This window comes from Cygnus olor, chromosome Z, assembly GCF_009769625.2.
Source record: "Cygnus olor isolate bCygOlo1 chromosome Z, bCygOlo1.pri.v2, whole genome shotgun sequence".
In the NCBI taxonomy this organism is placed as follows: Eukaryota; Metazoa; Chordata; class Aves; order Anseriformes; family Anatidae; genus Cygnus; species Cygnus olor.
The window spans coordinates 11,344,105-11,367,140 of NC_049198.1; the positions used below are offsets into that span (position 1 = coordinate 11,344,105).

Here is a 23,036-nt window from a genome sequence, read left to right on the forward strand (position 1 = left end):
TGCCAACATGGATAAATTAAGAAACAGGCATGAACTCGCCCATTAAGGAAAGCTATGTGTCTTTTAGCAGAAACTAATGGTAAAACACAAATGTGAGTCTAGGGGCTGGATCTAGCTTCCCATTTTTGTCCCTGACTCCAAAATGACCTTTGTCTAAGCAAGGTAAACTTTTATATTGCTAGGAAAATGAATCTTTGAAGGAGCAAACCATTTAAAAAGAAGCAGATCTTGCAAAAGAAATCTGCTAAACCATAAATTCTTCTATGTTAGCAACTGTCTTCCATTTGCTAGAACACTTTTCTCTGGAATTACTGTGGTTTTTAGTTCTAGGCATGTGGAAAGTTTCCTGACCAAACTTTCTAGACTTAAAACATGTCCGTGGTGATGTCTGCGCTGGGCTTGGCACAGTTGGATGTCAGATGGGTATTTGGAAATCTGGCTGTTTGTCTTGGGGACTCCAGCACTTGCCTGCACTTCCAGAACTCCAGAACGTTTTGCCAGGGAAATTAGTTACTTTAAACTCTTTTTTCTTTCCTAATGCATGGGTGATATTTGTAGAGGGACTATACCTCAGGGGAAACACATAAAAGAGCAGAGGGGGTGTGTGGAAGTTTTTTGTGAGGGCTTTGTTCCAAGTCCATGTCATTCAGGTTTGCTTTCTCTCATTTTGCTTTGCTGCTCCTTAGGAAACGCTTCTGCTCTGGCTGCTCTTGTCATACGAGTTCTGAATCAGTTGTGCAGCTTGTGAACTGGCACATCTTATGCCTTTGGATATAATGGAGAGCATGCTGGGAACATCATAGTTGAGGCATCCAGAATCCTGGCTTATGATTTACCACTAACATATGAGGAATGCTTATCCTGAATCCATTATCCTGAATTCAACCCTGACAGCACGAGAGGCAGACAACAAACACAGCTGCAAGACGTTTCTTGAGAAATGGCTGCAAGAATGCAAAAATATGCTATCTCCTCATACAGGAATTACATCTAAAATGCCTCTCTTCCTGTTCCAAATGACTTGCAAGACAGATTCTTCTGACACACATTTTCTCAAGTCTTCCTCTATAACCTCTTTGTCAGTATGAATCTTTCTTTACCTGGGAAAACTTCTAGAGCTCACTTCTTCTTTGCAGCTCCAAAGTGACTCTCAACAAAATGAATCTCTCTTCTCCCAAACCTACTCACTGGAATGTTTAATTTCTTCACCTCAGAAAGTATTTACTTCTTTACTTTGTTCATGAGATAGTCCTGCCTGGGCTTCTAACCACTGATCTCTTCTTATGCTCTAGCAGTGATTTTATATTGCATTTTGCTGCCATGGCAACTTTGATGCACCGAGGGTGTTTTTTGGCCTTTTTTTCTTTTCTTTTCTTTTTATTTTTTTAAGTGCACCCTTTCTCAATAGAGAGGAACACCGGAGTAGCTGAAAGATCAGTTTTTGCCTCGTGCTTGTCACAGTGATGTGAAAATTAACTGTCCCCTTCCAGATGGCAGCTGCTGCTAATGACAAGAGCGCTCTCTGCTGTTCAGAGCACACGGACACGTTTCAAGCATCTGCCCAGCTGAGGCGGTTGATTTCCTGCATAAAATTGCACTTTTTTTTTGGCTGTGCAGCATCCTGATTTTCGATTTTTTTTTTTTTTTTTTTAAGCACTGCTCACAGACTCTCCCTTCACTCAAACGTAGCAGAACAAGGCATGAATGCCAGATGTACAGCTTTGCCTGCTAACTAAGATGGATGCATTAAAGGTCAGTCCCTTCTCTTCATCTTCCCTTTCCCTTTTCGTCCTAGCACATGAGCAGTAACCAGCTTAAACCATTTCATTCTCAACCTCCTCAATAACCTGGCACTTTTTGTCTTTTATGCTTTAGTGGAGCACTGCAGTAGTTGGCATGGGTGGCAAATCACATAACTGCACTGGCCCTTCTCTCTGCATGAGACAGAGCCTTTCTCTTCATGTTCCTGCACTATTTGTATTTGTAGTCATCTGTTTCATGACTTGACATCACTTTTCTTCAATTTTTCATTTAGCTTTCATCGGTAGTTCTCCAGCAAAGAGCCTTCCTCATTTTATTTCTTCAATTGGACCCCTTTAACAAGTTCTGTTCTGATACTGTTTTACTCAGTTTCTTTTCCCTTTCTTCTTATAATTCATTAAAATCCTACTTATCTTTCCTGCTAATATGTGTACGTCCTTGTTTCTGCAAAATGGCACCAAAATCATAATGAACTTGAAATAAGCTACATTATCAGAAACAATACATTTGGGACTGGAAAAAGACTGTTGAGTGACATTCTTGAGACGTGGCCACAGAACGCTGATTGCTCAACATAAGAAACAGGAAAATTAACGTGCATGTTTGTACAGGTTAAATATTTATATGGGTGATAAATGTTTTTTGTAAATGATTAGAAACGATTAGTCTCTTGTGCTGGCAGAGCAGCTTTCTTACTCCATTTAAGCAGTAAGAACACAATCCAACCAAGTTAGCCATTGTATGTTTAAAAAAGTTACTAAAATAGCTTGGAAGAAAAAAATGTCAAGTAAATGATTCATAGAATCACACAATATCCCAAGTTGGAAGGAACCCACAAGGATCACCAAGTCCATATCCTGGCTGCACTCAGGACCACCCAAAAATCAGACCGTGCATCTGAGAGCGTTGTCCAAATGCTTTTTGAGCTCCAGAAGGCTCAGTACCATGACCACTGCTGTGGGCAGCCTGTCCCAGTGCCCGAGCACCCTCTGGGAGCAGAACCTTTCCCTAACACCCAGCCTGACCCTCCCCTGTCCCAGCTCCATGCCGTTCCCTCGGGTCCTGTCGCTGCCCCCAGAGAGCAGAGCTCAGCGCCTGCCCCTCCGCTCCCCTTGTGAGGGAGCTGTAGACCATGATTCCTACATATTCTTAAAACCTTGGGCAGAAGTAAATCACAGAACAGATGCTTTAAAAAATGGTCATCATTACTGGGAGAAACTGGGATAGTATTTAATTATCACAGGCATTTGAGCTTCCCCTCCTTCTGTGACAAGCACACAGCATTGCTAATGCCAGTGCTTTCTCCATGATTATCCAACCTCGGTGTAGCTGTTCCATGTGACTATACCGGCAATGCTCTGGACCACACTGGCACGAACTCTAAAAAGGTAAAAATACCAATGCTTTTATATCATGGAAATGAATACATGGTGCAATACATAGCTAAACAATGCCATTTTAGATGTCACATACCGAAATATACATACAGGGCTGGCTGATACAGTCAGACTTCTGTAAAACCTGTCCCCTTTTGCAGCACCACATACCCTAGGAGCACATAAAATGGCACTAAACCCTTGTGTTCAGGCATCTTAACCTCTCTCATAACGTTCTGACTTGCACTGTCAGCAATACAGCTCAGCTTCCTGTCCTAATAGCAAACCGTTAACTTGCACAACCAGCAAATTACTGATAACTCTAAACATATGCCTGCAGTTAAATCTGTGACAAAGGTATCTCATATTCTGGACAGAGCTTCCTAATCATATGCATACAATTGATGTAAACATGACACAGTATGCAGAAGAGGAAAGAAAAAAGGCTTTTGTAAGGAGCAACATTTATGAATCATGTAGAAACAAGACTTCTAATCTCCTTTTTAATGATGAAGTAACCTTCTGCTGTAGAATAAGTGATTTATTTTCTCTTTGTCAGCTACTCCATTCTGCAAACTTAACATTTTCAAATGTAGGAAACTTCAAAAATTAACAGATATTTCTTGATACCTTCTATGTGTCTTTGGATTTTAGGACATCAACTTGAAATAGGATTGATGTAGAATGTACTTGAATACATGTAAGCTACGCTGAGCCTCTAAAAGCTGTCAGGCTTTAAACTGTCCTTCAATTATTCACTGGCTTCAGAATAAATATTAATAGACATGGATTTGCAAAGCAGTTTAAGAAAATAATTGTATTAATTAGATGACCATTTCTAATGCTGTTATGTTAAGGCAACATTAAGTGGGAAAGTACGCACTGTGTAGGATAAAAGTCCCCTGCTGCCAATCTGGTAGCTATGAAAAATCATGAACACTACCCTGCTAGTAACTTTAAACTTGCCAAGTATTATTAGGGTAGCATTTCTTAAAATGCAGAAGGTAAACATCAGAAAGCAGTCCAATGAACAACTGGAAACAGTACTACGAACATATATGTACAATTGCAATTTTCATAAATCCAAATGAGAAAATGGTACAAAATGGGTGAATATAAATTAACAGCTACTTACAGAATTAAGCCTGATTTTTATTTGGTTGTGAGAACCTTTGTGGTAACACTATACTACAGATGACACTCCTTGGATTTCTTCCCCACCCCCAGAAGATTTGTTTTCCGTTTCATTTGAAAAGGTCTGAGAAATCCCACGCTGAATAAAAAATAATGAAAAACTCTTTAGAAGATTTACAAAATAATCTATCAGAAGAAATTTAATTTGTAGCCTTTTTGGCTAGAAAACTCTTTGGCTTACAGCCTTCAGAGAAAAGAAAGAAAGAGAATGGAAGTTTTGTCTCCCTAAGCACACAATGTAATACTTAGAAGTCAAAACTATCTCTGTACATTTTAAAATGTTGTTTTTCCATTCTTAGTTTTGCCAGAGCCAGGAGTTACCTAGTTAAAAAAGCCCATTAAAATGGGGAGGAAAAACAGCAAAAAAACGAAATTCACTCTTCACCACACAGCGCAAAAATCATGGTCACAGCTTCATATTTAATGTGGAATCACTTTAAGTATACAATATTTCAAAAGATCCAGAAACTGGTTAAGAGATAAAAGCCAGCAGAACAAAAATACAGGAAATCCAAAATACATCTTTGACCTTTTTAATCCTAAAGTTGAGGGTCCCATGCCTGAATAGACAAGTTTTAGCTTTATGAGGAAAGAAACTTTGGTATGGAGTTGAACTAGCCACACGAATAGCACCTGTAGCTTTCAAAATAAATAGTAATGGCTAACTAGACACCATGGCACCAAGACATCCTCCTCTTAAAAAAAAAAAGAAAAAAAAAAAGACTAAGAACAAGCACATACTTGGAAGTTACGCCTCAAGGTTGGACAACAGAAACTAGTGTAATTTTTTTTTTTTAAAAGGAATTTTAAAGCACACACTAATTACTGTATTTCTGATACTGAAATTATTTAAGAAATCTTTCTTACAATGAGAATGTTTTCTCTTTATTTGCTCACCACTAATACTCACTCCTTTTAAAATTGCACTCTGATACTTGAAGAACACTGTATTAACATTTTTCTTTAAGACTGCTTCTATTTTCTAAAATATTTTATTTGCATTCCATAGACCCATGCTGTTAGCAGTGGGTGTTGCAAGACAAAAGTATCCCCCTACTCCAAAACTTATTTTATTTAAAAAGGTCAAAGATAAATTCAACCACAAACTGGAACAAAATGTTTTTTTTTTTTAATAAACTGTATCAGAAACAACAAATGATATTTGTGATGCCTGATACTCTCATACAGCCAGTGATTAGATACCGGAATGTTAGTCTATGTTATCTGTGTGTTTTATGGGTTTGCAACAAAGCATAATACACATTGAACAGAGTAATTGAAACTTCAGTTTCCAGTGTATAATGAATTTAAGTCATTTAATAAATTTTAGTTTTTATTCGAGTATTCCACTGTAGTGCTGTGACAACAAATCACACCTGTGTACCAGAGCATACATCAACAGTATGATGTAACTTTACTTACACCACTGCTATATTTAGCTTTTTGAAAGAGACATAAGCATACACTATGGCCACATCAAATAATTTTCTGGGTTTTTACTTTGATAACCTTCACTTAGTAATACTTCACTTTTAAAATTTGAATTATTGAAAAAAATCACAGAAATTTTATACAGGAATAGCTATAAGGAATAACCTCACAGGCACTGATATGACAAACATTTATTTTTTAAGGGCTGAGAGGCATTAATATCATATTGACAAAGTTGTTTGAAAAGAATGACTAACTTTGTCCAAATGGGAAATGCCCGCTTCTGCTCATATGTTGAGAAAAGAAATTCAGAAAGTTATTTTTTGGCCTTGCTATGTCACAAAGTCAATCATACGAAGAACTACGCATTTAATCTAAAATTATAGTTTTAAAAGCCCTTCTATCAAAAACAAAAACATCATGCAAAACTTTGATCAATTATGCAGCTGCTTTAAAACTGTTGCAAGACCATACTGTATATATTAGCTTTTATACTGCTAATGCACAACTAACGGCAAACTTGATTAGATTAACACAAATTTGTCTTAATTACACTGTTATATCACACTAAGAAGACAAATGCCACAAGATTGGCAAAAACATTTAATTCTGAGCACTCAAATGGCAGGATAATTGTGTTGTAACCCCTTCACATTTAGGAAAAAAAACCAATCCTGCAGTCTCACTTTACAAAAAAAAAAGTTATGTGAAATATTAATGGGGAGAGGAACAGTTTATACTATCTAACACAAAGTAACTTATACAACTAGTGTCAAGGGCAAACAAAAAAACTTCTAAATAAAATGTCAAAATACACATACCAACAGAAGCACAAACGCTGCATTAAATACAGTTGAGATAAGACAACGCACTTGTTAATAAAAAAAAAGGACAAAAAAAGAAAATTTACTGAAGTTAGCAACACATTTAAAGAAAACGCAATGAGGGTAAAAACCTCAAACTATTTTTTTCCCCAATGACAGAGTTTCCATTTGTAGTCTTTCCATCCATAATTTGTCTGATACGGCACATCCATTACAATGTTCAGAACCTCACAGAAGAGCTACGTTGTTCTCTTCCAAATCTAATTCCCGAGGTGGTTTTGGATGTTTTAAACAGACATTATTATGAATGAAGTAAAAGCAAGGCAACAAATGGACTTTTTATCACCTTCAATCCTAGAATAAAATGACAAACTTTTTTTAAAAGTTATCATAATCTTTTTTGTCTTTTTTTCCCTCTGCTTCAAATCCATCAACCCCATCACTGTCCCTTCTCCTTTTACGATTGTTATGGATGTTGAAGCGTTGATTCATCTGCGGTAATGGATCCATTCCTAAAACTTTGTGTATCTGACGGAATGCAAGGAGTCTCAATGCAAACTACAAAAAGGATAGAAAGAGGACATTTCAGTTATAAATAGATGTCAGTTTTGAGTACTTTGTCAAACAATGAAGAAACTGTAAGATAATATCATCCTTAGCTCTCACTATCATCCTTTTGCTTCCCACAATGTCAACAGAGTAATTAATATATGCACATCACATTTGTTGCCTCTGTACAAAATCCAGCATCTCAACTTCAACATAGTCAGTGAGCTATTCAGCTCTAAGTGTGAGTGGTCATTACTATAAACGGATAAATATTTAAATTTAAACAAAATTATTTATATGATCTTAAGTTCCAACATCATTTTAAATCTAACTGAATACTGCTGCAGACAGAGCATCCTTATGGTCATATATAGAAAGGAGCGCTCCAAACTTGTCACATTTACTTTAGTGCAAAACACAATACTGCTCCGCATCCTCTCCTGTGACATTTTCATTGCCTAGCTTCAGGATCATCATCTAAAACACTGGACTATGTTCTTATAAGAAAGGAAAATTCATGTACACATAGCCTCATTCAAAAACAAACAACAAATGCCTTCATTTTTAGTAATGTCACACATGCTTTCCCTTACCTGTGCACTTGAAGTAATATCTTCTCGTTGCTGATCTGTCATTACAGCAAGTGTATCAAAAGGGTCTTTTTCACAAGGGTCCAGAAGGCCAGGGCCACCTAGAATGGTTAGGCTTATTAGTAGCACATCTCTACCTTATTTTGACCAAGACTATATATTTTATATTACTTCAGTATTAAGTACATTGATCAAATTCAACTTGCCTTTAAGGATGATTCCTGAAGATATACACTCAAAAACTCTTCTAAGTGCATCCCCAGGACTCTGTGGTCCAGTAGCACTGCTGATTGCTTTTTCTACAAGCAACTCCATAGCCTGTAACAACAATAAGAAAACCAGCTAATGAAGACTGATTGAAACAGAAAAAAAGCTGCTACTCTTGTTCTATACAGAAGTTTTCATAGAATGGCTTGCGTTGGAAGGATCATTTACTTGCTACCACCCTGCCATGGGCAGGAATGCCACCCACTAGATCAGGTTGCTCAGGGCCTTGTCCAACCTGGTCTTGAACACTTCCAGGGATGGGCCATCCACAGCCTCTCTGGCCAACCTGTTCCAGTGCTTCACCTCCCTGTGAGTGAAGAATTTCCTCCTGACCTCTAATCTAAATCTCCCCTCTTTAGTTTAAAACCATTCCCTTTGTCCTGTCATTATCTGACTGAGCAAAAAGTTGCTACCTTTTTTGTAAGCCCCTTTTAAGTACTGAAAAGCTGCAATAAGGTCACTCTGAAGCCTTCTCTTCTTTAGGTTGAACACCCCCAGCTCTCTCAGCCTTTCTTCACAGAAGAGATACTCAAGCCCTCTGAGCATCCTCACGGCCCTCCTCTGGACCTGCTCTAACAGCCCCATGTCCTTCTCATGCTGGGGGCCCCAGCCCTGGACGCAGCACTCCAGGTGGGGCCTCACAATGGCAGAGCAGAGGGGCACAATCCCCTCCCTCCACCTGCTGCCCACCCCTCTGTTGGTGCAGCCCAGGACGCAGTTGGCCTTCTGGGCTGCAGGCACACACTGCTGGCTCATGTCGAGCTTTTGTCCACCAGAGCCCCCAAGTCCTTCTCTGTAGGGCTGCTCTCAGTGGGTTCTTCTCCCAGTCTGTTCTCATGTCTGGGATTGCCCTGACCCAGGTGCAGCACCCTGCACTTGGACTTGTTGAGCCTTATTAGGTTCACTCAACAACTTTTGATGTAGAAATTTTGAAGAACATAACACATCACAGAGCAATTTCAGTTAAAATAGAAAAAAAAAATGCATATTTTGTAAAAGTGAATAAAAGAAAGCTGGTGCAAGATTAACATTGCGTACCAATGTGGACATGCCTCTTCTCATCACAGATTGCCCAAAAGTCTTTTAGAAATTTATACAGTAGTAAAGTACATATGCACGTAGCCTATTTGTCCAACAATTTTTTGAGAACGCTTGAAAAATGATGGGTTATCTAAACCTGGCAGCCAGATGAATAAACAGCACACAATGTATCTAATGAGAGTAACAGAATATGACAAAAATTTATTTTTTTTCCTATAAGAACACAGAAACTCAAATCATTAAAAAAAAATAATGGTCTTTTTAATGGTCTTTTTAAGTTTAATGATCTTTTTAAGTTTAATCTAAATTGCTACTAATTCCTCAGTTTAACAAAACTGAAGTTCACAGCATATCTTCTTCTGGATGTAGGCTAACACTAACTCAAATGTTAAACAAGTTTAAAAAAATCTTATTGATCAACAGATTTTCAAAAATTTACACATCAAAAATTGTTTAAATGATTGTTTTAAAAGGTGTATTTTAAATACTCTTTTTTTTTTCCTCTGTGACCATTTCCATTGCTTCTTTTTATTACAGGCTTTTTTTTCAGAAAACTGTTAAAAAGATTTGCAATAGTAAGGAATAGCTTTCCTTAGCTTTTCCAGCACTGAACAGATGTTTCAGTACCACTTCATTTGCAAGTATCATTTTCAAACAATGTCTTTTTTTTTTCCCTTCCTCTGAGTTTACACTGTTTCAAATGTTGCCTTTTATTTTCACTTTCTAAGGGTAAATGCATATTCTGATGCATGCAACTAATTATAGTCAGTGTTGATTACAATTCTTCATTAAGGGTGTTCATTCCTTTCCATTTTAGCTCCATTTAACTGATAAATTTCAATTCCTGAGCGAGGCATTTCCATAGTTCCACTATATCACTCAGGACCGAGCTTTGGAGTTCTATCAACAGTAACTTAGCTGTTTTCAGGTATGAAGCAAAACACATCAGTAAATTAAAAAAAAACCAAAAAAACCAAAACAACAACAACAACAAAAACACGTTTTTGCATTTATTCATTGTTTTGCAACCAAAAAGCTCAGGACAATGCCCTAGTGTTCGTGTGCATGTGAGGTCCTGGATTTCAAGTCTGTAAAATCAACCTTGAACAGTCATTCCTTCTAACTTGTAGGAAATTGACAAAATTCTTCCAATTTGGTTTTTATTTTTAGGTAAATAAGGAGGGTACTACAAATGTCTGTGTTTAAACTTCCTAAGATTTTCTATTATTAGGAACACTTAGGCTCTTTTTGAAAAACTCCTTAACTTGTAACAGGCTTCTAGCACACACATCAGGACAAGTTCTGTATTCAGAAAAATATGTATGTTTCTTCGATCTGTGAAATTCCACCTGTAACCAGCAGAAATTACAGATATTTAAAATCACAATTTTTCATTCTGTAACTGCTTTGTCAGTAAGACTTTGCCAATAGGCTAGAGCAATTACTGACTACACAGACTTCAGTGCTGGTCCACATCACCGACATTTTGACAATGCATCCCAGCATTGTCAAAAATCAATTCAGAAAACCAGGGAACACTCTTGTAGAGAATTAAGATGCAGCTAGGCTTCACACACACATCTCTTCCTTTTAGATGTGCCTTAGAACAGACAACGTGACAAAGAAGAAACAACATTCCTTGTTCTTCACCTTCACGCGTGTTGCAACAGCTGTAAGGGTGCTTTTCTGCAGGCACACCAGGATTTATTCTTTGGCAACTCAGCATCACAGTGATAATTAGGAGGACAGTTACATAATTTTCTAGCTTTTTTATGCTGTATTTATACAGTGTATCTTTCAGACACGTAGCACAGAAACTGGCTGGATATCTATATATTATTACTTACACTTAAAAAACATATGTAACTTTTTCTACATTTTCCCAGAAACAATCAACACTATCAGAATTAATTTAATAGAATTGTCTGCAAGTCTAACACATTTCTCATGCAAAGAATGCCAACCACTGAAACTCTCTTGTCGATGTTAGTGCTCTTCTTGTGAAAACTGAAAAGTTTATATTGGGAAGCAGTATAATGCAACACGATTTGGTTTGTGAAACAAAACAGTCAGTTTACCTACATACATTTCAGAAATTTTCTTTCAGATTAATTTTGGCTGGTCCATAGACTGGAAAACAAATTGCACTCCTGTAGAGCATCTTTTAAAATAATCAATGCATAAGCAATGCTACAAGAATGCTCAGCTGCAGGAATTATCAAAAGTAAATGGTTTCAACCTAGAGATCTTTTTCTAAGTGACAATGATTAACGATGCTAATTTTGACACATTCACTGACTAGTACTGTGGTATTTCATCTTGGAGAAGGGTCACATTAACAATCAAAGGAATTACTGTGATTTGTTCTTTAAAGTGACCTTTCTGTTATCACAGAGGTACCTGGGCATAGCTGACATGACTTTAAATCAGTTTCAGTTAAAACCCAAGGAATTTCTAACCACCACTGGGTGGTAAAACAAAACAAAACAAAACAAAACAAACCAACCAACCAACCAAACAGACTTCTTTATATACAGTTAAAATAAACAAACAACACCTATAATCTAGAAAAAGGATGCTAAGCACAAAGAATTCCAAAGAACAAGAAAATTCCTTTGGAAAAATTCCAGCTCCAAATGACTAAACTTCAGAAAATTAAGTTTTTAGAGGCACTCTTTATATTCCCTGTAAATACAAGCACAAAAACCATACTACTTTTTGAAGAGGTCTACACTTAACTGCAGTAACACTTTCCAGTGCCCTACTTGTAGCACCATGTGCATTGAAAAGACTCATTCAGGAAGAGTATTACTCACCCAGCTTGGAAAATCAGACCAAGTTGGAACACGCTGACAGAGGTCACGAAGAATACGTATGATAATCACACAGGACTGCAGACCATTAGCTCTAGCCTTGAGAGCAATACAAAATCAAATTAATCAATCCCAGAACCTACAGCAAATAGGCCTTGTTGAAAGACTAAAACACCACTGTTCAATGGAAGCTCAGATACAAGATTGAAACAAATCATTCTACAAGTTTATTCCATGAGCTGCCATTTACAGCAGTATTTTATACAGGGTTAGTAATTTAAGCTTGTAAAAGTCAAAGTGCACAGGTTATACAAGAATAACATTTCTTGATCCCCTGTACACTTTGACCTATGTTCACTTGTAACAATAAATACAGTATCTTTCTAAATTAGAAATAAAAAGGATAAAGTAAAGGTCTAAGAAGTCGGTATAGAGACTGAAAGGTCAAGGGAATCTGTTTGGTTTCTTTATTGTGCCTTTGCCAGAATGCAAAGTCACTAAACCAAACAGTTGCTTCTCACCTTTCATTCCCTACACTTAATGCACTGAAAGAAATAGGAAAAAAAAGTCTTAAATCTAAACACAAAGCTTTAAACACATATTCCATTATTTAAAGCAAAGTTACTCTGCAGCCTTATGGAATATATAACAAATATACAACATATGATCACCCCAAGCGAGTCAAACTTTCAACATCGCCTTCTCAATGACCAGAAAAAAAAATCATGTCAAATGAGCAATAACTGCATAAAGCAGTTCCTCCATACTCAACTTTCTACATTTAAATTTAGGGACCAGAAAAATAGTAAGTATTATTAGCATGAACAACGCTGAGTGTTTTCACACAATTAAACATTTATATCGCAACTGAACTAATCTCTCATAAGGCTACAAGAAGAAAGTAAAATGATGTTCCGAACCTGGAACCACTTAGCGTGGCGTAGAGCAGCCAGAGCGTCAAGGCATTTTTGCCTGTCCAAGACGTCCGGTGGGTCTTTCACCATACCCGAGGTTACATCTAAAATGGATTGAATTGGCAAAATGCAGTGAGGAATGGGTGTTTGACCAGGTGAGCAAGACACTTCCTTAAAGTAGCTTCAATGTCACACATGCCATTTGAAGTTTAAACCCTTGAAAAACAAGTGTAAATGTTCCATAAAAGGTATTCAATTAGGATTAGGGCACCAACCCAGCATGAAGATCAAGAGCATAATAAACTTCATTTAGCTCTCAGGTTATTTTCAAACGCATTGCAGATTACGCAATGCTTAGCACTTCTTTATTTAAGCTACCACTGGAAAAATACGTATCCCCTAAAATTAAATACTGAAGGAAGGATGGTTGGACACAGTGCACCAGCACAGAGAACACACAAGACAGAAGGAACACAAAAATCCACTTTAACCAAGTAGTAACATTTAATCTCAGTTTCTTGTATGTTTTAACTGTCATCTGTTATTTGGGACCTAGTCCTCAAAAGAATTATAACACATCTCAAAAGCACTAGACGTTTAGTAGTGATGTTATTTTTATTATACCTTAACCTTGGTATGAAATGATTTTTGCTTTAAAAGCTAATTAAAGGAATCTGAAATGCTCTTCAATATTACAGAGTTCCACTACCTTCTAGTACCTAACCTCTCTTACTCATTTAAATTCTTCAACCCATAATACATGTGCTCCAATATAACTTCGGATGTAAAGAAAGATCTGAAAGGGGACTGCTTTAATTAAGATACAGCAGGAAATAAGAAAAGTAAGGAATAGTTTAAAAAACAAAAGCAGAATGTCTGAAAGAAAATGTTGAAGATCTTGTATATTAAATATTTAGAAAAGGGTTTAATTAAGTTACCAAGCTGACTGCTTTGTTACCTAAATAGAGTAGACCATAAGGCCATTTTGGAACTGGTTTAATCAACAACAGGAACCACACTGACCAATCTGAAATGGTATATTCAGGTTACTTAAAATTATAAGCATATGATGCACGTAATTTTTTTATTTTATTATTTATGAAAATGGTTATTGTGACTAGTAACAACAACAACAAAAAATGGTAGCATGACTGGTAATATACCGGATAAGAAGAAACAAAAAGCCCTCTCTCAATGGCACTCATTTCACAGGAACGGACTGTGTGAAACTATATGGTTTACTGCAGCAAGATATAACTTTAGGTAAGTCAGAGAATTGAATTAAAAAAACAGAGAGACTTATGAAACAGCCCAACATGGAGAAAATTCTAGGGATGCTGCAGAGACAGCTCTGAAGCTGCCACATAAACAAATACATAACGAACAGCAGGATTCTTTACTACACAGAGCAAAAAAGCTGTAAACGAGCATGGTGCTACAACTTTCCAATATTATAACTGAATTTAATCTAAGGTACTACATTCGGATTTAGGCATTTTTGTATGTTATTCTTATTGCTCTGCACAGGGTTAAAAAGAGAAGGATTTTAAAGTAAGAACCAAGTTGAGAAAAACAAGGTTATCTTCTCTCACAGATACTCAACTTATGGACCACATGTTAAAGTGGAAATACGAAACTAACAAAAGCATTTACAGAGCAAATGAAGACAATTAGACTGTCATTTAAAACAAAATCAAAAAAGTCCAAACAAAAAAAAAAAAGGAACAAAACAAAAAGAAACCAACCCAAACCTACACAAGAAAGGTTTCAGGTAAGATAATAGATGAAATAGGTACAACTTAGATATTAGAGACAAGGGGTACACCCAGAGAAAACCCACAGCAGGAAAAAAAAGGAAAAGTAAAGTTGAGAATTTTAAAACAAAATATGGGTTTGTTTGTTCTAGTAGCCTAAAGAGTCAATTATTTACATTCTTATAAAACTAATATGCAAATAGGTAACACTGCAAATTTCAAGCACAGTAATTCACTACGTAATTTGAAACTCTGATTACTTGAATTCTAGCTCTCTAAAACTTCAATTTGGAAAATAATTTTATCAAAAATTGTTACATTGTAAGCACACAGAAGTGCACTTAGTGCTGGAAATGTCAATCTACAGTGTTCCTCTAGTAATAGAAATCATATGAATACCCTTGAAACTTAAAAAGACTGTGAAAGTCAGAAGTTGCCGAGGCACTTATTGAACTGAGAATATGTTGACTTAAAAAAAATAAGGGAACTCTTGTAATATTTAATCTGTGGATTTTTGCATCTGTTTCACATTTTAGGATTAACCCCTTAAAGACTATTTAACTAAATTCAGACTCCTAACCTACCACCCTGTTAAGCTAACACACAAAACTGAATTAATTTACAAAACACAAGCATGAATTCTCACCCTACATATTTATTACTAGCCTAAATATAAGGGGTTAATCTTCAGTTAGACATGCCGTGTCCACACTACTTCTTCATTAAAAGTTAACAGGTATATCAATTTTGTTAAGTTTTGTTACGTGAAATACATATTACCCAGTCAACTATTTCAAAACTAGTGTGAACACTGCTTAACTCTAAGAGAGAGACAAAGACGAAAAAGAAAAAAAAAAAGCCAAACACAAAGTAACAGGAGATGCTAGGACTATGCATCCAAACCCCCTCCTTTATAATGTATGGCAGGTGTGACACTGAGCTTTAGAAAACCTTGGTCAAAAATCCTTCCGATGTCTTGGCAGCAACCCCTGACAGGAATCAAGTCCCTCTGCTAGAAGGCTTTGGACCGGGGCTGTTAGCTAAGGATGGAAAAAAACACACGCGCACACACATATGCGTTTATAAATATGTACACTTTGTTTGCTGAAGGAAAGATTCCACAGCAGGGGTTAGAACACTTTGAATATATCAGATTTGGGAAACTGTCAAACGCACAACACTGTAAGGAACAGTAGCTATGCGGTTAACAATTTTATTTCACACTGTGTTTTTTTTTTTTTTGCCTTTTATCATGTAATGGGATTATTACACATCAAACACGATTCTACTCCACGTGCAAGTCTCAGTCTCATCTTTATTCAAACTGGTTCTTCCGGTAAAGCCTTCCTTATCACCTGCACTAGCTCCCCAAGCGAGCTAAAAAAAAATGAAAACTTTAAACCATTGTAAGACACAGAGCATGAGAAGCTGCAGTAAGAAAAAAAAACACAAACACATACTGTTAACTCTGCAGCAAATAACCAGCAGTCTTCATAATAAGGCCTTCTTTGCTGCAATAATTTGCAATTCAGTCTTCTATTTTCTCTCGTTTCAAGAGTGAACTTTACTGCACATCCATTTTACACTGCTCAGTGTCTTGAAGAGAAAACTAACTTGATTTGGCTTGCCTAGAGGCAGTACTGCATTCAGCAGTGAATAAACTCACAACGATCATTTTAACTCAAGTGTGGGTCAGACAAAAATACAGGTTTGTTTCCTTTAGGAGGCATAAATTAAGGGATTGATTGTAGGCATTTGAAATTTATTTTCAGACCGCATCATAAAATTTTAGGCCTGAAAAAATTCAATTGAAATTGAGTATTGTGGCAGGAATCAATATTGCACTTTTGCACAGTACACTAAGAAATTAACATAGTGTTCAAGGTTAACTTCTTTTAATGATTAATCTAATTTAATAATCAAAGATTTTAAGTGGAAGTATTCTTTAAGGACTTAAGCAATATGCAAAGTCTGAATCAGCACAGACAAACCAAAAGTCATGTGACACTTAAGATTGCCAAAAACCAAGTTGTATTGGTTGGGTGTGACAGTACATTTACAAAGCGTTTATAGCTAGGTATGATACGTACAGCTTAAAAATCATGTACAAAGCACTCAAAGACTCTTCAGGAGTCATCCAAACTACAGAATGCATCTTGATTTTGTTCTGATTACATAGGATGACTTTGTTAACCCAGTTTGCTTATGATGCACTAGTCACAGCTACGGAACATTTACTAATACAGTATAAAACCTCAAGTATTTTAGAGGACATGTAATGATGAGATGGAATAAAAAAACTGTGGCTTATATAAATATGTATATACACAAGCACATGTATACATAAACAAACACAATTTTTCAACCTGCATGAGAAGCGTTAAGATAACCTCAGATTTCTTATTTGTAGGTTCATTGTCAATCACCAGAACCCTGTTTGCCATGTCTTTCAACTATGAAAATACAGGATTAAAAGGAAACAAAAGTTAATTTTATCTGACCCGTAAACAAAAAGAACCAATGTACTGCAGACATTAATCATGCTTGTTGGCTTAAAAGCTTTTGGAGCTTTGAAAGTGTTATAGAACAGACCCTAAAGCAACACTGCTGGCACCAGAGAAACTGGACTTCACAAATGTAAATTGATTTATAAGCTCCACCTTCTGCTTCAGCTCAATGACAAAGCCATTTCTTACTGTACTTGTCTGGGTTTGCCAGTTGGATAGAAGACTGATTGTAATACCAGGAGCCTAAACGTACTCAAAAAGCACTCCAGACCAAGAAGCAACCTCAGAGAGCTGGAAAAAATCGCACTGTCTTTTGAAGTTAGAAGCACCATTACCAACACAAGGGTATTTTAAGTGGTACTGCTAATTGGAAGTGTAAGTGATGGTAATACTGATCCAGTTTAAAACCAAGACCATATAGTTTGATTTTCTAAAAGGATATAATCTTTATCTTAGGGCAAGACTGCTCTACAAAGCCAGTTTATAGCCACACGCTGTAAAATACTTAGTTTTCCAAGTAATTTTGTAAGAGGGGAAAAAATACTTAGGTTTGTACCTTTTCCAGAAAGCTGAGGTTGGACATAAAGTTACAATTTCAAAAAATTAAATAAATGCATCATATAAGCATTTATTTTAACCAACTGTTGTCTGCTGAGACTGGTTGTTGAAAAACAAGGTTTCAATCAGTATTAGTTGTGCCAGCATGTTACCTTCCAGGACCTTAACGCCATCTTAAGCAGAATAGATAAACATATAAAATACATAAGAAAGAAGTAACATCGTTAACAACTTCCCAACCTCCATCCCTCATGTTCTCCTCCCGAATGACTGGAGATGTCAGCGTGATAGTAACTTGCATTTTGGGTTCCACACATGAATTTAAAATTATTGCTGCTTCTGGGACTGCACACTTGATATCGTATTTCTCAGGACTTATTACCTAAATATTGGGAAACAGAGATTTCTATCAGCACCAATAAAAGTATGGAGAAGAAAATGGACTTCAACATAGTCTTTTTTAACAGAAAGACAGAAATGCAGTATTAATTATATGAAGCAGATACCTCTGTATTCAAAGACGTTAGAGTAGATGCAATTAAATATATATATATAATATAAACATATAGATGCACATAGATCTGTGGACTTACATACTGTTATCAAATCATTACTGAAAATACACAGCAGTCACCAGGCATGCAAAAGAAAGAGGCAAAACTACCCATAAAGGAAATTCATATGCAAAGTAAATTACGCAACATAAACTTTGACAGCATTTAAAATAAAGAAAAGACTCAGTGCCACTTGAAATGTCAATTGGGTATAGTTCCTGTTTGAACATATGAGTCTTTAAAAAGCACAAAGCCTCAGTGGTTCTCCTCCTTCCAGCTCTTACTTAGAGGTTGGGTACTGCTAGGCATATTCTATAGTTGGCTGTCGCAACATCTTCAAATGAGAACAAAGATTAAGACAAACACCATGGCAAAATTAAAGAATTACAAGGTGATTACTCTGCATTGCATCTTGCTAATGATATAATAGTTCTAAATATCTCAAGAAGAAGCTGTTGGCACCTCTGTCATTTCCTTTTACAAACTAGAAGTCAGTTCTCTACAAAGACAGACCAAGACTTGCAATTTTCAGCTTTTCTTGCTGTGTTACTTTGAGCAGGACCTAAGACTATTTCCTAATTAATCTGATCCTGCTAATGCTTCTACCATGCCACTGATTCTGTACTGAAACACTGATGCCACAAGCAACCTTTCTATAATGATGGGGGGCAGGCTTTATTTCAGTAAGGAGCGATGGAGTTAAAGACTTAATACTCATTTCTTATAGGAATATAGCAAATAGTTTATATGAGTTCCACTGAACGGTCTAAGACTGCCTTTTTATTTTTTATTTTTTGGTAACTCTTAAGAATGGTACCATATTAAGAAGCTACAGACTTAATTTGTTAATTTAATTGTGAACTACGAAGCATACATACTGGAAACAGACTGGCATTAATGGAGAACTTTGACCCTCAAGCAGTAAGCTTTCTTTAACACTGCACAAATTACCTCTGTCACTGGTGGTAAATGGACAACAGAAAGTCATCTTCTGTTCATTTTTATTTTCCAGTTAAGTGAAGTCTATTAAATGATGATTAATACTACACCACTAATATAAACACCTAGACACTTGTAAACACAATGTACAGAAAGCAAAACATGCAGCGTGGTCACTGAATTCAGACGGAAACACCCAGAAAAACAAAAGAAATTCAATTTGAGTTATGGAATGCAGCAGTCAGCCCTGCAGACATGACTTGGACACTTTTTTTTTTTAAACAGTAACAAAAAAAATCAGATGAAAGAATCTAAACTGTACTTACTGCAAGTTGTTTGGGAAGACTTTCAGCAATACGACTGAGTAACGTCTTTGAAGGCTTCTCAGCACATAACAAAACAAGATTGACATTTCTGTCTCCACGGAGCAGCAAACCTTTAGCCAAAACGCCTACCCGTAAAACTCCTTTCAGAGCTCTGTGAAGTAAATTATAGCCAGAAGTTGCATTTAAAATAGTATTAAAATTTTAAAGCTAGTTTTGCAGATAGAAAAATTAAATGAAGTAGGAATATTCCACATGCTCTTGAGGAACACAGTCCTCATCAAAATTTGCAGTATAAAAACAGGAAGAGAACAGGATCCCTGGAAGCACTGAAAACAGTACAAGGAAAAACATTAGATGATTTTAGAAACAAAAGATGAATTTCTCAAAAAAAAAAAAAAATACCTGTCTTTACTGCTGTCTTTTTTATCATCTCCCTCTTTGCTCTTGTTTTTTTCATGGTCAGTCATATTGTCAGAAACAAGTTTCAAAGCACGCTCAGTAATAGAAACAATTTTTTGGACTGCCTGAAGTTCCTCCTCTGTTGGATATATTGCCGCGTGTTTGGTCATCACGTAGCGGTCATCAGAGGAGTCAGGGCGGCGTAGAGGCTAAACAGAGAAAAAAATGTATTTCTGAAATGTGGGAACATTTCAAAGTTCACAGAATATTCAAACCTCAAATGACTGAAATGTAACAAAACATGAACTGAGATGTCCTTAACAACTTATATTGCTCACAAACAATCATGTTTGAGGAAAGATAAACTGTATCGAAATAAAACCAATTATGAAATCTCTAGATCCAAAGTACTCCTCTCCCCCAAAATAAGTATCTATTGTCTTTTTATTAAACGGGAAATACTTGCATACTTATTCACTGCTGCAAAATTACCTATCTATAGTTGCTGTTATAGAACAAAGAATTCAAATAGCAAGGGGCCTGAGCAGGTCTCTAGTCCAACTTCCTGTGCAAACCACAGTCAGCTACAAGATCAGATCACATTGGTCGGGGATTTATCCAGTCGTGCCTTGAAAAACACCAAAGATGGAGGCTCCACAACATCTCTGTGAAAAAGTTACTTCCTGTATTCAGTCCGAATCTCTCTTGCCAGCTTAAGTTGGCTCTATCTTGCTCTCTCACGACTATGAAGAGCCCAACTCCATTGTCTTTCCAAGGCACAGGCATTAGAAGGCTCTCAGGACCTACTGAAGCTCTCTCTTCTCCAGGATGAAAATGGCAAGATCCCTCCACACAGCACATATGTTGCAGTCCCCAGTCATTCTGGTGACCCCACACTGAACCTGCTATGATTTATCAATGTCTTTCTTGTACTAGCAAGCCCTAAACTGAATGCAGTATTGCAGTTTGAGTCTAATGAAAGCTGATTGCTTCCTATAATCTATTTATTATGGTCCTGTTATTACAGATCAGGATGCTGTTGGTGTTCCTTGCTGGCAGGACACATTACTGGCTCACGTTCAACTTACTGTCTGCTAAGATCCCCAGGTTCCCTTCAGTAGCTCTGCTACCCAGCCTGTCACTCCCCAGCCTGCACCAGTGCAATGGGTTACTCCTGCCCAAGTGCAGCACTAGCTATTTTTTCTTGCAGAATTGCATAAATTTCCAGCCAGCCTATTTCTCCAGCTCGCTTAAGTCCATCTGGATGGAAATCCTATCCTCAAAGGTACAGGTTGTTCTCCCCACCCTGAGCCAATTAAGTTTCACGTCAGCAGCAAACCTGATGAGGATGCACTAACTCCATCACCTTTCAGATGATTGATAAGGTACTAAACAAGACAAATTCCAGGATAAACCCATGTGGTACTCCACTTGTTACCAACCTCAAAGGAGAGTTGGACCCACCACTAAGCATTATCCTCTGGGACTGATGATCCAACCACTTTTTACCCATATATTTGTCCACAATTATAGAATCATAGAATGGTTTGGGTTGGAAGGGACCTTTAAAGATCAAGAAAATAATGTTGTATAATGCAATTAAATAAAAGTAATACACAAATCCGGAAAGACTTGTATTTCAGAAGCATCAGTATTTGTCTTCGAGGCATCCTATTGTCATAGTAAGTGGACTTATTTTGGAAGAAAGGTTTCACAAGGTTTACACACTTTCATTAGCATGTAATTTTTTCTTCACCTTTCTAAATCCTTTATTAAGAAACAACAGAGAAAACTCAGCACTGAATAATTTATAGGTCTTAACTGTGTCTTCTGGTAAGTAAGATTTAATTTTTTCCCCTCAAGTTAAACTCACAGCTGGTCCTTGGGGCTGAGGAGGCATTCCTGGCCTAACTCCCAGCAGGCCTAGAGGTCCTGGAGGACCATGAGGATATCCTCCATCTGGTATTCTGCGACGGTCATCCCAGTGATGCTGCTCTTCCTCCATTCTCCTCCAGTACATGTCCTCTTCATATCGCCTGAAGGGCATCAAACAAAGAATTCTCTTTACGTAGCTGTTAGTACTTCCAAACTTTCTAAAAGAATTCTTGGATGTACTCACTAACTCATTTCTAGTAATTGTGCAAATACCAGAGAATTCCAGTGGCTAAATAAAAATGAATGGCTTTTTGAAAGTGAGTTTGTTTATAGCAAAGTAATTCTAGTAAGTCCACAGAGGGCTCCGACAGCCCTCCTCAGAGGGTTCCAACACTAGCAAATGAAAACCCCAGTAAGTTAATGACAATTTAATTTAAAACAAGACAGTACAGAGTTCTCACATCATTTAAAAGAATTAACTACAAAAGCAGAGTTAGTTTTAATCTGACTGCAGCTTTGTCTCATTCATTGATAAAACAATGCATTACCTCATTTCCATCCTCCAGCGTTCTTCCTCTTCTCGCCTTCTCCAGTATTCTTCTTTCTGCATCTGTTTCCTCATCTTTTCTTCTTGAATTTTTCTTGCTCGAATACTGGGTTTTACTTCTACTTGTAAATCTGGATTTACTTTTTTCTAGTTCAGAAAAAAAATGAATGAAATGTTGGTTTTCCTCTTGTCATCTCAAAATTACAGACTTTTTTCTGGAACATTTAACAGGGGAGTAAAATGCAGTTTTAGAACTACAGTGAATGAGTAGTTGAAGAAAAGTAGCTGTCCAGTATTTTAAAGAAATAACGTATTACAAATAGCACAAATCCCCTCTTTACCTACATCAGGAACAAAGTAATTTAAGACTAAAATGTTACACGAAACACCAAGTAATTTGCTGTTCATTCTGTACCTGGGTGACTATTCTGTAGCCTGAAAAAACATTTCCTCACAACTACTGTGTGCTTCCTGATACCCTATTCCTGAAAGGTACCTCATACAGATGTATAGCCATGAGTTACTGAATACATTTTTCCAGCAATTCTCTTCTTTCATCCCCTTCATGATTACACAAGCTAGTTACATCTCCTGAGACCACAGTAGATTCTTCTTACATTGTTTCATAATAATCAAAATGCACACCATATGTCAATACAGGTGGCTCTCCATTCAGGACTGGAAAAAGAGCTCCAATGCTCGTTTATCAAATGTCTTCACAAAAGGTTTATTTGGTCTATCCTGCCAAAATATTAAGCACTGTTCTTTTACACTGTTTGAAATTAATGGTAAACAACACAAAAGAACCTACTGTTGC

The 23,036-nt window shown here is 36.8% G+C and overlaps 1 protein-coding gene across 3 annotated transcripts in view; it reads right to left on the minus strand.

The window, feature by feature from the left end:
* Positions 1-4,731: 4,731 nt before the first annotated feature.
* Positions 4,732-23,036, minus strand: part of ZFR (zinc finger RNA binding protein) — a 44,004-nt gene continuing 25,699 nt past the window's right edge. For 2 of the 3 annotated variants that reach the window (XM_040541181.1, XM_040541180.1), the window contains exons 11-20: positions 22,221-22,366; positions 21,671-21,833; positions 19,801-20,006; positions 19,399-19,549; positions 17,820-17,961; positions 12,767-12,864; positions 11,850-11,945; positions 7,932-8,043; positions 7,729-7,826; positions 4,732-7,144 (exon numbers count right to left, since the gene is read on the minus strand). In XM_040541181.1, the coding sequence (XP_040397115.1) occupies positions 6,965-7,144; positions 7,729-7,826; positions 7,932-8,043; positions 11,850-11,945; positions 12,767-12,864; positions 17,820-17,961; positions 19,399-19,549; positions 19,801-20,006; positions 21,671-21,833; positions 22,221-22,366 (1,392 nt within the window). In that variant the 3' untranslated portion in view covers positions 4,732-6,964. Of the gene's footprint in view, positions 7,145-7,728; positions 7,827-7,931; positions 8,044-11,849; positions 11,946-12,766; positions 12,865-17,819; positions 17,962-19,398; positions 19,550-19,800; positions 20,007-21,670; positions 21,834-22,220; positions 22,367-23,036 lie in introns of those variants that run through there. The other variant, XR_005815294.1, reaches the window with a different exon arrangement.